This window comes from Limulus polyphemus, unplaced genomic scaffold (genome assembly GCF_000517525.1).
Source record: "Limulus polyphemus unplaced genomic scaffold, Limulus_polyphemus-2.1.2 Scaffold3914, whole genome shotgun sequence".
Taxonomy (NCBI): Eukaryota; Metazoa; Arthropoda; class Merostomata; order Xiphosura; family Limulidae; genus Limulus; species Limulus polyphemus.
The window spans coordinates 93,455-106,633 of NW_013669524.1; the positions used below are offsets into that span (position 1 = coordinate 93,455).

The following is a 13,179-nucleotide window of genomic DNA, read 5'->3' on the forward strand; positions in this document are numbered from 1 at the left end:
GGTGACCCCTGGTATAGAATGAAAAAATGGAACAGACAGTATTCTAACGTCAAACAATCCACCATCATAAGAGGAATCAGATGTGGGCACACCTTAGGGTCGACCATGAGCACAAGAGGGCCCAGAATGTCTCTCCACCATCACCAAACGACTTCAAGTATAAATTTATCTGTGGTAACACTGAACGATCGACAAATGAATGTCATATATAATGTTAAACATGTCTATATAATTCATAGCCCTTTGTAGCAAAAAAAAAAAAAGATCCGGAAATTTTGTATGTGGCTGTTACATCTTTTCAGTTTATTTTAATTATTCGATTATTCAAAAAACCGGACGGATGAATGATGTTGTTGTTTGTAGTTAAACACAAAGCTACACAAAGGGCTATCTGTGCTCTGCCCACCACGGGTATCGAAACCCGATTTATAGCGTTGTAAGTCCGCAGACAGACCGCTGTGCCACTGGGGCCCGGATGAATGAAATAAGCTACAGATTTTATAAGTTTTACCAAAGAACGTAAATGTTGCAATAATTTTTATCATGTTTAAAATTCAACTGTTTTTTTTTCAGATAAAACTTAAAAAGCTTATAATATAAGTGTTTGTTTGTTATGAATTTCGCGCAAAGCTACACGAGGGCTATCTGCGCTAGCCGTCCCTAATTTAGCAGGGTAGGCAGCTAGTCATCATCACCCACCGCCAACTCTTGGGCTACTCTTTTACCAACGAATAGTGGGATTGACAGTCACATTATAACGCCCCCACGGCTGAAAGGGCGAGCATGTTTTTGGTGTGACGGGGATTCGAACCCACGACCCTCAGATTGCGAGTCGAGCGCCCTAACCACCTGGCCATGACATATAAATGTATTTGGTAATAAGTGTGCATTAATAAATTGGTTAATCAAAAATATAATAATCAAGGTTAAAGGGAAGTTTTTCTTTAAAAAAAAGAGAATTTCCTAATCATATCGTAATAATAAAAAAATAATAGGGTAGCCTTTAGAAAATAAAGATCAGTTCATATATTAAGAATGGACTCCAGGAAACATTTACACCTTCGATACATACTCTAAGTGTATTCTATGTGTATTTGCTGCCTTATAAATAATATTGCATATGTATCTCTAGATCTAGATAATTATTCAACTCACTTCAGTACAATCTTCCTGTTTATTGGCTTTGCATAGAGCTTCTTCGGTTGCTTGTCGTTTCGCTTCTTCAATTAGCTTTTCCATCTTGGCTCTTTCCGTTGCTACGAGTTCGCTAGCTTTGGTTTCTGCTGCTGAAACGGCCTTCTGTAGTTCAGCAACAGCTTGCCGTTTCACTTCATTGACAGCTTCTTCTGGAATCAAAAGGATGAAATCATTTCGGTAAGTAGTTATTAACAGCTATCCGAAATTAAATTATTATTTGGTAATATGCAAGGAATACCGATGATGATCTGGTTTGAGTTTTCCAGTTTTATGAAGTTAGAGGGTACAAGTGAAGTAGCGTATCGTTACTATTATTCCTTAAATACCTGAAACATAAAAAAACTAAATAATAAAGCTACAAGTGCCAATACATAAATATAAAATATACATGTATGTAATTTTAACGTTTACGACACGTTCTTCCAATAACGGTAGAGATTCGTCTCCCAATACTTCAAACTGAAGTTTTAACGGTATAGTCGCATTTTACGATTTCTTAGTAAATAGTTTATTATTTATTTCGCTAGCGTAACTGGGATTTATCTGAATTAATCACAAGTACTTCTTTCTTCGAATTATATTTATGTGTCTGACATAAAACGCTTTATCACTAATCGACTGAAGAAAAGTTTCTATATAGAAACTCGTGTTTAGTCTCTTGTCTGAGGAATGAAATGGTTTGATAAGTTGGATCTCAGCAAACAGAATAAGCACACACGTCATATGCTCTTAAAACTTAAGTTCTCTGAAATAGCATCTGAAGAAATTTTCATGAAAAGTGAAAACAGGACGAGATGTATTGGGATCCACGTCTCTGTTAACCAATAATAAACATTAGCTAACGGTACCACGTTTTTGATAATTAATTAGGTCTACTAACCAATGAGTCTACATCTCTGTTAACCAATAATAAACATTAGCTAACGGTACCACGTCTTTGATAATTAACTAGGTCTACTAACCAAAGAGTCTACATCTTTGTTAACCAATAATAAACATTAGCTAACGGTACCACGTCTTTGATAATTAACTAGGTCTACTAACCAATGAGTCTACATCTTTGTTAACCAATAATAAACATTAGCTAACGGTACCACGTCTTTGATAATTAACTAGGTCTACTAACAAACGAATCTACGTCTCTGTTAACCAATAACAAGCACTAACTAACGGTATCACGTCTTTGATAATTAATTAGACCTAATAACAAACGAATCCACGTTTCTGCTAGCCGACTAAGCGTATAACCAAGGAAATCCATGTTCTAGTCAACTGATGAAGTGCACTTACTCATAAATCCACCAGGGAAAAGATGTTACATCTCTCTACTATTAAAATCTAATCAAATTTTAAATCATGATTAACCAATATTTAAATACATTTGTAAACATAAATAATAGACTGCATGGTTGACCATCTTTTCAAAATCAATATCACATCACTCACTTCATTTATGATGTATATGAATGAAGTAAAATATCAATGAGTTATAAGGGTTATATACCTGCTCGTCTTCTGACTTCTGATACCCTTTCCTCAGCAGACTTATAATGAATCATGATGTCACTGGTCTGTTTTTTCAACTCAAAATCAGAGCTATCCAGATGTCGTCGTCCCCACAAATTATAGTCGCTTCTGTCAGTTTGACTCCGTTGATGCAGGATGGCCAAAGCACTTTTAGTTTTTTCAACCATTCCCAAAATACAGTTCAGCATCTGCAACGGTTACATTTCAATCCGTTATCCTTGCAACTCTTGTATTTTATTATTTATCAAGGATAAACGTTTCAAGTTTAAATTATGACCAACTATATCATAGCAACTATGTCCCTAATCAATGATAATTGTAATTTATCCAGCAAAAATTGAATGTTTCATTTATTTAGTTCTATACGAGAATATATATATATATATGTAAATATTAAGTTAAATCCTGTCCAACAACAAAGTGTTTCATAATATATCTTGAATAATACAAGATATCCCCAAATCAGATTTCGTTTTACAGTTTAATACTGGTGATTAACATTTTTCAATTTCATCAGAACCAACGTATTAGATTTAGGCACGTGTTCGTTTATCCAACTATCTATTACTTACAATGTTTGTTTTTTTATTACTTTATTTTGAGTAGAAAAAATGCGTATTACTGAATAATAATTAAATTGAACGTTCTGGTTTGACTTTATTGATGCCACATCTGGTAAAGAAGAGACTTAATGAACTTTACAAGTGACAGTTTTGATTACAAACAACGTGAAGTTTCTAGATAACAAAACATCTTAGTATTAGTGGCAGACTTGTTTTCTAACGCCTCTAACAAACAAACAGAACAATGTGTTGTTACACGCGTTGTTAGACAAGTACCAACATGATACAATTTTATTATTTACATAAATTCCAAAGGAATGCAACAAACGTACTGTATGTATGTTTTTCCATTCTTCTTCCATCTCTCTATCCTCTGTGAAATCCCTAGGTAATGTTCCTGTACAAAATAAAAAAAATACAGATGTATGTAATAAAATATCATAGCTACGTTAGTCACATAATTATAAACTACAGACATTTTTATTACTAAATTTGCGCTCCAAGCAATAGTTTTGTAATGTGAGCAAAAATAATGATGTAATTAAGCAGAAAAACTACACTATGGGCTATTTGTGCTCTGCCACCACGGGTATCGAAACCCGGATTCTAGCGCTGTAAGTCCGAAGACATACCGCTGTGACACTGGGGGCATTATTAGTGATATTGCGATGTAATATATTAATTACTAATGACTATAAGCAACATTTCTAACCTAAATATTAGTTACATTGCATTAGTTGAAATATTTTGTTTAATTAAAATCTGTATCATAAACCTGAGCAAAAAAAAAAAATTCAAGAATGCCGTAATTTCAATTAATTAGTGTTTCCATATCGAAGAAGCAAGATGGCGGTGGGTGGTGTTGACTAACTGTCTTCCCTCTAGTCTAAAATTTCTAAATTAGGAACGGCAAGCATAGAGCCCTCTAGTAGCTTTGTGCGAAGTAAAACAAATAAGCAACTACGTAATAATTTGTAAAATAATATTTAATTACTTTGATATAGAATCAAGTTAGTTTTATTTCGCACAAAGCTACTAGAGAGCTCTGTGCTTGCCGTCCCTAATTTAGAAGTGATAGACTAGAGGGAAGACAGTTAGTCAACACCACCCACCGCCAACTCTTGGTCTCCTGTTTACCAACAAAAAGTGGTATTGACTGTCACATTATAACACCCACACGGCTGAAAAGAAGAGCATGTTCAGTGACAGGGTTCGAGACTCTCAACCCGAATATAACAAATCGAGGGCCCGAACCATCACATCATGCCAGGCCTAAATAGTTGCAAGTAGTTTTATTTTTCAGTTTTGATGAAAACAGTGCTAAACGTATGTTTCTTAACAACATAATTATTTCTACAAAATAATTTTTAAAAAGAATGTTTTTTCTTTTAATATTCTACAATATCAAACTAACCGTTGTATGGTCTATGGAATTCCCTCTCGTATCTTTCATAACGGTCCCTTTCTCTTGTTCTGTACATGTTTCCTGGCTCATCGAACCGGAAGTTAATATTCGGATGAATGTTATTTTTAGTTACACCAGGGCTTACCCTCGAGCCCATAGTAGGACTAGGTGAAGGTTGATGTCGTTTTGCGGGGGGTGGACTTTCTGATATTCTATCGCTGTAACCATTTTCACTGGATCTCCTGTGGAATACATTAAATACGAATTTATTTGACTTAATTTTAGCACAACGTAAATGATGTATATTTTACTAAATTGTTCACATAACTTTTTAATTTCAATTAATAAAATATATTCTTTTTCAGACGATTGCTTCGCAAAAAAATAAATAACTTAATAGGAACATAATTTTATTTAAGGCCTAATAAAACGTACGATTTCTATTTTCAAAATTCTGGATAATATTTATAGCAATGTGAATGAAAAATATAACTCATTATCAATAAGAGAAAGACGTGGATAGTTAAGTCTGTTTTTTAATTATTTTTTATTAAAGATATATTAATATATTACAAATAACTATGGGATGTATGCTCTAAAATTAAAATATATTTCCTGCTGTTCGTTTTACAACTTTCCATCACACGTTAAAAATCAGTTGAATATTACATCAAACAACTTGTAGATGTGTCTACAAAATAAACAGAATCATTCCTAATAAAACACTTTGGTGAGAGATAGCAGAAATTATTAATGTTTTCATGATGTACTTTTTTATTTGCAGCAGAATTATTAATATTTTTATTATGTATATGTTTCATTTAGTCTTACACGTCTGAAGGACTGCGTCTCTTTCCTATTTCTTTTGTTTCGGTTTGAAATATTTCCAAAGGTTCACCGTTAGAGGAAACTGGAGCATCCAACAGACTATTTTCGTGCTGTCGAAGATACTGTTGAGGTGTTTGTTGAGCGTGTCTAGCAAACTGTGCAAGTTCAGTCTGTAGCAATGGTAAGTGAAACTGAAACCAAAACCAAAACCTTTTAAAAAATGATGCTATAATAGTAATAGTTTTACGTTGATTATGCAAGTTTTGATACATATAGTAACTAACTCATAAGTAAAAGGAATTTAAAACCATCACAAAAATTAATAGCGAAGAGGAACTGATTCATAATACTTAAAAATAAATTAAATTAACAAAACAGAACAGTTCGTTCATTATTAACCGAATAAAAGATGAGAGATTTCTGGGTTCAAAATTCTGGTTACTGTTTATGGCTATAACTCATTATCAAGAAGAGAAAGTCCTAAATAGTTAAGCCTGTTTTATTTGAAAGAATATTACTTGTTGTTTAATTACTTTTCTCTTAATTAATCTTAATCATGAAATAACAATATTTAGTAGAAAGTAAAGCAAAATTTAAATTCTCTCTAATTATCATATAAATTAAGAAATTAGCAAAATGCAAGAAATCAAATACAAAAATAATCGTATTGAAAGAAACATATCCACGTTTCACTTCTCATTTTCTCTTTTGAATTCAGCTTTCAGTATATGCAGTTTTGAAAGACAAAAAAGGGATTTCTAACCAAATAGATGTTTATCATTTAAAGTAGAATTGTTCGCACAATTACGTGCAGATTATTCATGCTGAATTTACATCATTCGATTAGCATCCTTACAAGTTCTATCTTATCTAACATAAGGTAGACTAATATACATGTATAAGACTTACACTTACTTTAAGAAAAGGTATAACAAACGAACGAAGAGGATAATTTGTCACGTCCTGAATCTTTCGGTGAAATTCTTCAATCGTAATAGAAGAATTCTGCACATACAAATAGAAAGAAAATAATACTGTTTACCCTGTTTATAATAAGATATCGTGCTTGAATATTTGAATTATTTAACTGCTATCTAGTCAACTGTCAAAAGACTAAATAGCAGTTAAATAATGCAAATACCTCAACTGTCAAGAGACTAGATAGCAGTTAAATAATGCAAATACTTCAACTGTCAAAAGACTAAATAGCAGTTGTACAATGCAAATATCTCAATTGTCAAGAGACTAAATAGCAGTTCAATAATGCAAATACCTCAACTGTCAAGAGACTAGATAGCAGTTAAATACTGCAAATACTTCAACTGTCAAGAGACTAAATAGCAGTTAAATAATGCAAATATCTCAATTGTCAAGAGACTAAATAGCAGTTCAATAATGCAAATACTTCAACTGTCAAGAGACTAGATAGCAGTTAAATAATGCAAATACTTCAACTGTCAAAAGACTAGATAGCAGTTCAATAATGCAAATACTTCAACTGTCAAAAGACTAGATAGCAGTTAAATAATGAATATGAGTCTCACTTGTCAAGACTGGTATTTGCAATATTTAACTGCTATCTAGTCTCTTGACAATTGAGATTCATATTCATTACATTAGCAAAATATTTGGATTAATCTCTAAAAAAAAATTGATTATTCAAGATGGCCTATTAGCTGCTGCTAAATTTTCAAACAGTCGTATTAGCTAATCAGGGGGTTATTTTAATTGTTTGGGAGGAATCGCACCACCTAAATGTTTAAAAGCTTCGATTATTTTTGGCGCATGCTGCTCTACAGGGATTTCTAGGTGTCAGAGATTCATGAAATGTGTATTTTGTTTTTGTCGCAAGACCTACAACTGTTTCTTTTCTTTTTTAATGAACAGACGTAATCAGATTTTGCTGAACGTTGTCATTCTGATCATGTTTATTTTCATACTCTGATGGTTTGATTGTTATTAAGAACAAAGCTACACAAAGGGCTATCTATGCTCTGCCCACCACGGGTACCGAAACCCGGTTTCTAGCATTATAAGTCCGCATACCTACCACTGTGCCACTGGGGAGGGGGCTACATTACCATTGCTTCTTCATGACTGAGAGGTGATCTTGAGGGCTTATAACCAATAAATTCAGGGTTAAATTCTTGCGGTGGATACAGCACAGGTAGGTAGTTAGCTGATTGTGCAGCTTTAAAATGCTGAACAACAAGCAAACAACGAAATAATACCAAAATTCATTATGCATTTTGAAATTACTCTTGTAGTATATTACACGTTATTGACAGAACTACTTATCAAACAAAATAACTCGTGGAATTGTTTACTTTTATCACTCAGCTCAAACGGACGCTGTAATTGTTTTTTTCACGGGTTTTTGTTGAAATACGCTATATTATCTTTCTGAGTGAGGAGAAACTTTCGATAAAAATTAATGGTGTGTGTAGCATGGTAACAGTTTTTTTTTCGCAAACTGAATTTTATGATAGGAAAAAAAAAGGCAGTTTCTCATGACCACGTGTGGAATAGTCAATAATAAAGGGCAATGTTATAAACACTTTTGGGTAATGTTATCAACACCTTTGGGTAATGTTATAAACACTTTTGGGTAATGTTATCAACACTTTTGGGCAATGTTATCAACACTTTTTTTCGACGTTTGAAAATATTTTTAGAATAATTTCGTAGTTAGAAAAAATTTTACGAAGTTTGCGTAAAATTACATATAATTAAATGTTAAATTTAAATATCAATTGATTGTAGAATGTGTTAGAAGTGCGTCATTAACACTTACACTTATCATAAGATTGTAGTGTAATATTGAACAGTCAATAGAAAGAAGTCTACATTTTATTACATGATCATGGCCAGTTGGTTAGGGCGCTGGACTCGCAATCTGAGGGTCACTGGTTCGAATCCCCGTAACACCAAACATGCTCGCCCTTTCAGCCGTGGGGGCGTTATAATGTGACGGTCAATCCCACTATTCGTTGGTAAAAGAGTAGCCCAAGAGTTGGCGGTAGGTGGTGGTTCCCTCTAGTCTTACACTGCTAAATTAGGGACGGCTAGCGCAGATAGCCCTCGTGTAGCTTTGCGCGAAATTCAAAACAAACAAACAAACTACGGTAAGATAGCAAATAAAAGAGAATTAAATAACGACTTACGATAAACTTGAGCATTCTGTCGCAGACACTTGCTCTTAGAATAAATATATATATATATATGAATTATCAACTTCACCCAAAACTTAATACAACCAAGACTTAAAACCTACGTTAGGCTGCTTACCACAAGTCCAAGAATTAAATTATGTACTCTTTCCCCGACATCAGGGGATATATCACTGCCAAACTGTTGGAGAGTGGTCAAGAACCTCTTTAGTTTACTAAGTTGACGGACTCCAGAAGACACGGTATCTCCTTGATTAACCACAGGCGCAGTTGTAGGGGTTGGCAAGTTTGAAGGGAGAGTCAAAATAGGAGGAGAGGGAGTTCCTCCCCCGGTTGACGTATGAGGAGACAGAGTCCCGTTCATGTCTGTAGAAGTAAAAACAATAAGTTGAAAGTTGTGAAAGTCGAACATATTGAATGATTCTTACACTTGATATAAACAGAAATACGTTGAAGGTTATCATTCACGAACGAATGCAATATGTCTTCCCCATCACCTTCAAAGTGACAGACACTTAGCTCAGTATCAATTTTAAGACTTCTTTGTGAGAAAGACTTATTAGAGCATACTGACTTGTGACCCTATAACGCGTAAGACCGTCAGTTTCTACGTAAATAGATTTATTCATAATGATAAGAACTTTACGTGTAATATTTGGACAAATAAGACTGAGTCTTCGACGAAGTATACGCAAATTAATGTGTTGTGTAGATTAAAACACAATGAATAACAACCCCTTGTAACGTTTACATCTGTTTTTAATTCTGACCCCTGTCTGCTTCAGATTATGTAGACTGTCACAAGGTATATCTAAGCAACTGGCATCGAGATTGGTCGAAATGTAAAGGAAATATTTTGAACTTTGTAAAATCGAAAGAAAAGTACGAATACTAAATCTGTCTATTTTGGTCTGTGAAGGCTTTCTTAAAGTGCCAGACCTCAATATATAACTGTGCACATTTCTTTTTAACCTTTGCCTCCTGTAAAATATAAAGAAAAGCACAAATCTTATTCCTGTCTACTTCAGTCTGTGGGAGTGCTCATGAAATGTGTTTATGTAAAGTTTCATCTGGATTGGTCGAAATATAAAAATAACAGATCCAAATTCCCATTTTTGGTGGGGGTGTTTTACCTTTGACCCCTGTAAAATTAAAAGAAAAAAAGGCACAAATTCCAAAATCTGTTTATCGTTGTCGGTGTTTGTGTGTGGAGGGTCGTTGTAAGGTATCATTGTACCAAGTCTCATCGGACTTGGAAGATATGTAAAGGGAATACAGGTCAAAGTATGTTTTGGTAATGTTTGAACTTTCACTCCCTAAAATCGGAATGGTGTAATAACTAAATAAAGTGTATGACTTATTGAATCAAAGAATATGTTCTCCAAGTTTTAAGAATCAGCCCAGAAATGAGAAACTGTAACTGTTTGAGGAAAGGAAAAGAAATAAACATAAAATTCAATGTTTCTCTTCGTATGAGAGAAACATGCACATTCATTTAAAAACGAAAACACTTAATTACTTCTAAATTCAGTGGGTTTGGTGACATAAGAAACTGATGAGGCAAGAGAGACATAGCGGCCGGAGAATCTCTGGAAATCACGTTTTACAGAAATAACTTTTAAATAATGTTGTAAAGGTTGGTTATCTTGGTAAGAGCAACCTACTTAGTACTGGTGTTATCTTGGTAAGAGCAACCTACTTAGTACTGGTGTTATCTTGGTAAGAGCAACCTACTTAGTACTGGTGTTATCTTGGTAAGAGACCGGTACTAAGTAGGTTGGGGTGTTATCTTGGTAAGATTATCTTGGTAAGATCAACCTACTTAGTACTGGTGTTATCTTGGTAAGATCAACCTACTTAGTACTAAGATATATGTTTAAAGCACCGAGAAGGCAACTGACAACGTGGGTTTGGACATGCGCAAAACTGAATCACTTTAAATCAGCTCATAAGTGTAAGTAAAAAAACCGAAATAAAGCGCCAGAAAAGAAAAGTGGCCGCTGTAATACCACTGCCAATAATGCTTATACCTGCAACATTTGAGACAAGGCCTGCTGTGCTCGAATCGGCCTGATTTTCACACGAGACATCGCAAGTCTGTTGCTTAGTGCTCATACGACGTTCCGATATAAGACTCTATCAAAATGTTTTTTACTCCCAGTGGCTAGCTTTAATTAATGACATTCTGTAAACCTAGTACCGAGTTAAACATAAACATTACGATTGCTGTAAATCCCTGATTAAGACGTCACAAAATAAAATGAGTTATAAAAACACAGCTTTTTTTCATTAAACACATTAGATAAGTGTTGATTAAAATAGTCCGTGTGTCGTGAAGTAATTTCGTACTACTAGGTAATAATAATAATAACCAAACTAAATGTTGCCCAGCCTACGTGTGAATGTTAAAAGGAATGAACGAGCATTGTTCAAGTTTTTGTTTTAAATTTATTGTCTTACATGTGCAGTATTGTAATTTAAAATTATAAGATTAAGGCGACAGAAAAAAATATCTTTCATTAACAGTTACTTGCTAATAGACTCCGACCCTATCTGTTAAGGTACTGCATCATTAGTCTGGCCTCCACGTGTAAACCTTATCTACAGTGTAAAAAATATCAATGCTGGCTACGCAACGTTATCGAACAGCCTGATTGTATTGGCTATATCTTTCAAGACAAGGGGTCGACCTCAATTCTATTAGCCCTTTCCTTATTCGTGCACAGTTATTGACATGCAGGGTAAGGGTTAGAAATAACGGTAATGCACTCTGAGAGAGAAAGTGTGTATGTTAATAGAGTAAATACTTGTGAATATTTACATCAGTATCTCTTATTTGGTTGTAATTCTCTGTTCACAATATAAATTATTACATGGTTGAAAATAATCTATTTGTAATTGTTTGAAGAATACTGTAAATACACTAGGAACGCTTCAGTGGTTATTAGTATTAATACTTAGTACTGGTGCGCTTGTCAGAATTCCTTTCTAAGCAGACCACTCTTTAGTAAGTAAGTGTAATAGGTGACATTTATTACGAAAGATGGCGCCAAACGCGATTTGAAATCACTAAAATTTCAATAGAAAAGTAGCATTTTGTAAGATTTAATAGTAATGCGTCATTTTTAATTAACCAGGTTATAAAACATTATTGAAACCACTGAAAAAAATAATGTATTAAATGTCTAAAATTGTTAAGAGTTAAAGGAATTAAAGAGAACCGAATTTTATTGTTTAAAACCATAAAATACAAATATTTCAAGAAGTTATATGATATTCTTGACTGCAGTATCAGTTTCAAAGTACTATAATTTGTACTTCATATTGAATGTGACTTTTTCAGGTGAAATTTCTACTTTTTTTAAAGTTTATCTACTTAGGTAGTGTGTTGTAATTCGAGAATAAACTGCTTAACATTTTCCCAACTAAACTTACCATTGACAGGTGTAATTTTGTGATTTACAATTGTTCCCGCTAAGTATCTACTAGAGGTCGCCACCTTCGTGTTACTGTCTGGCGAATCGGGCATTCTCTTAGAACCTAATGGATCTGAAATAAAACTAGCAGTGTTCGATCAGTGCAGTAATAGTCATTATTTTTCAACATTAAAATGGCAGAATGTGAAATGGTAATCGCTTAAAGAAAATCATATGTTCCGATTTTAAGAGTCAAAGGTCAAACATTACAAAAGCACATATTTTGGCCTGTAGTCCCTTCATATTTTCACCTAGTCAAATGAGTCTTGGCACAAAGATTAACTAAGCGTATATGTCCATTAATAATAACAACAAATAAAAAAAAGTTTGTTTCAAACGCTCATGCTTTTTTCAATTTTAGAGACAAAATTGTTTACAAAAAAGATTATTTTTTTCACGTCTGATATATATGGCAGTCTTTCGACATTTTATTAGAGAATCAGGCACAAAAATACATTATTTAAACTTTCAAATGAGCTGCATATACGTTTACTGAGGCCTTTATCAATGGTGTCTATTTTAATCCCTATCTCGTCACTTGTGTATTACAGGTCACTATTATTAGCAACCGTACTGAAGGGTTCTTCCGACGTAGTTTCTATTCATAGTACACAAGCAGATTTTATCTAACTTAGAAGAAGACAAAACAAAGAATAACTTCAGACCTGTACTGTAACTATATAAAAGATCTATTAAATAAGACATCGTAATGTTTTTTTATTTCTCATTAACGCTTGTAAAAAAAAATTGGCAAATAAAACATACAACTTTAGTTTTCTTTCCAAAAAAAAAGTCCCCCGTTGGGGGTCAACGATAAACTCATGTATTTCCAACGCTAAAATTCAGGGGTTCGATCCTCTGCAATGGATAGAATTCACATAACTCGTTATGTGGCTTTGAGCTAAAAAAAACAAACTTTGGAGAAATCGAAATAAATCAACAGGTCACTTATGCGTTTTTTTCTTCACTACTTTTAAGATTAATATCATTACTACCGGCCCGAATGGCCAGAT

The 13,179-nt window shown here is 33.7% G+C and overlaps 1 protein-coding gene across 2 annotated transcripts in view; it reads right to left on the bottom strand.

Moving 5' to 3' along the window:
• LOC106470271 (protein CBFA2T1-like) overlaps positions 1-12,381 on the bottom strand; it is a 17,317-nt gene extending 4,936 nt beyond the window's left edge. Inside the window, exons 1-8 of one of the 2 annotated variants that reach the window (XM_022398870.1) lie at positions 12,126-12,381; positions 8,809-9,056; positions 6,436-6,525; positions 5,524-5,711; positions 4,702-4,934; positions 3,620-3,684; positions 2,702-2,912; positions 1,156-1,343 (exon numbers count right to left, since the gene is read on the bottom strand). In XM_022398870.1, coding sequence (XP_022254578.1) covers positions 1,156-1,343; positions 2,702-2,912; positions 3,620-3,684; positions 4,702-4,934; positions 5,524-5,711; positions 6,436-6,525; positions 8,809-9,056; positions 12,126-12,219 — 1,317 coding nt within the window. In that variant the 5' untranslated portion in view covers positions 12,220-12,381. Of the gene's footprint in view, positions 1-1,155; positions 1,347-2,701; positions 2,913-3,619; positions 3,685-4,701; positions 4,935-5,523; positions 5,712-6,435; positions 6,526-8,808; positions 9,057-12,125 lie in introns of both variants that reach the window. The other variant, XM_022398869.1, reaches the window with a different exon arrangement.
• Positions 12,382-13,179: the final 798 nt, after the last annotated feature.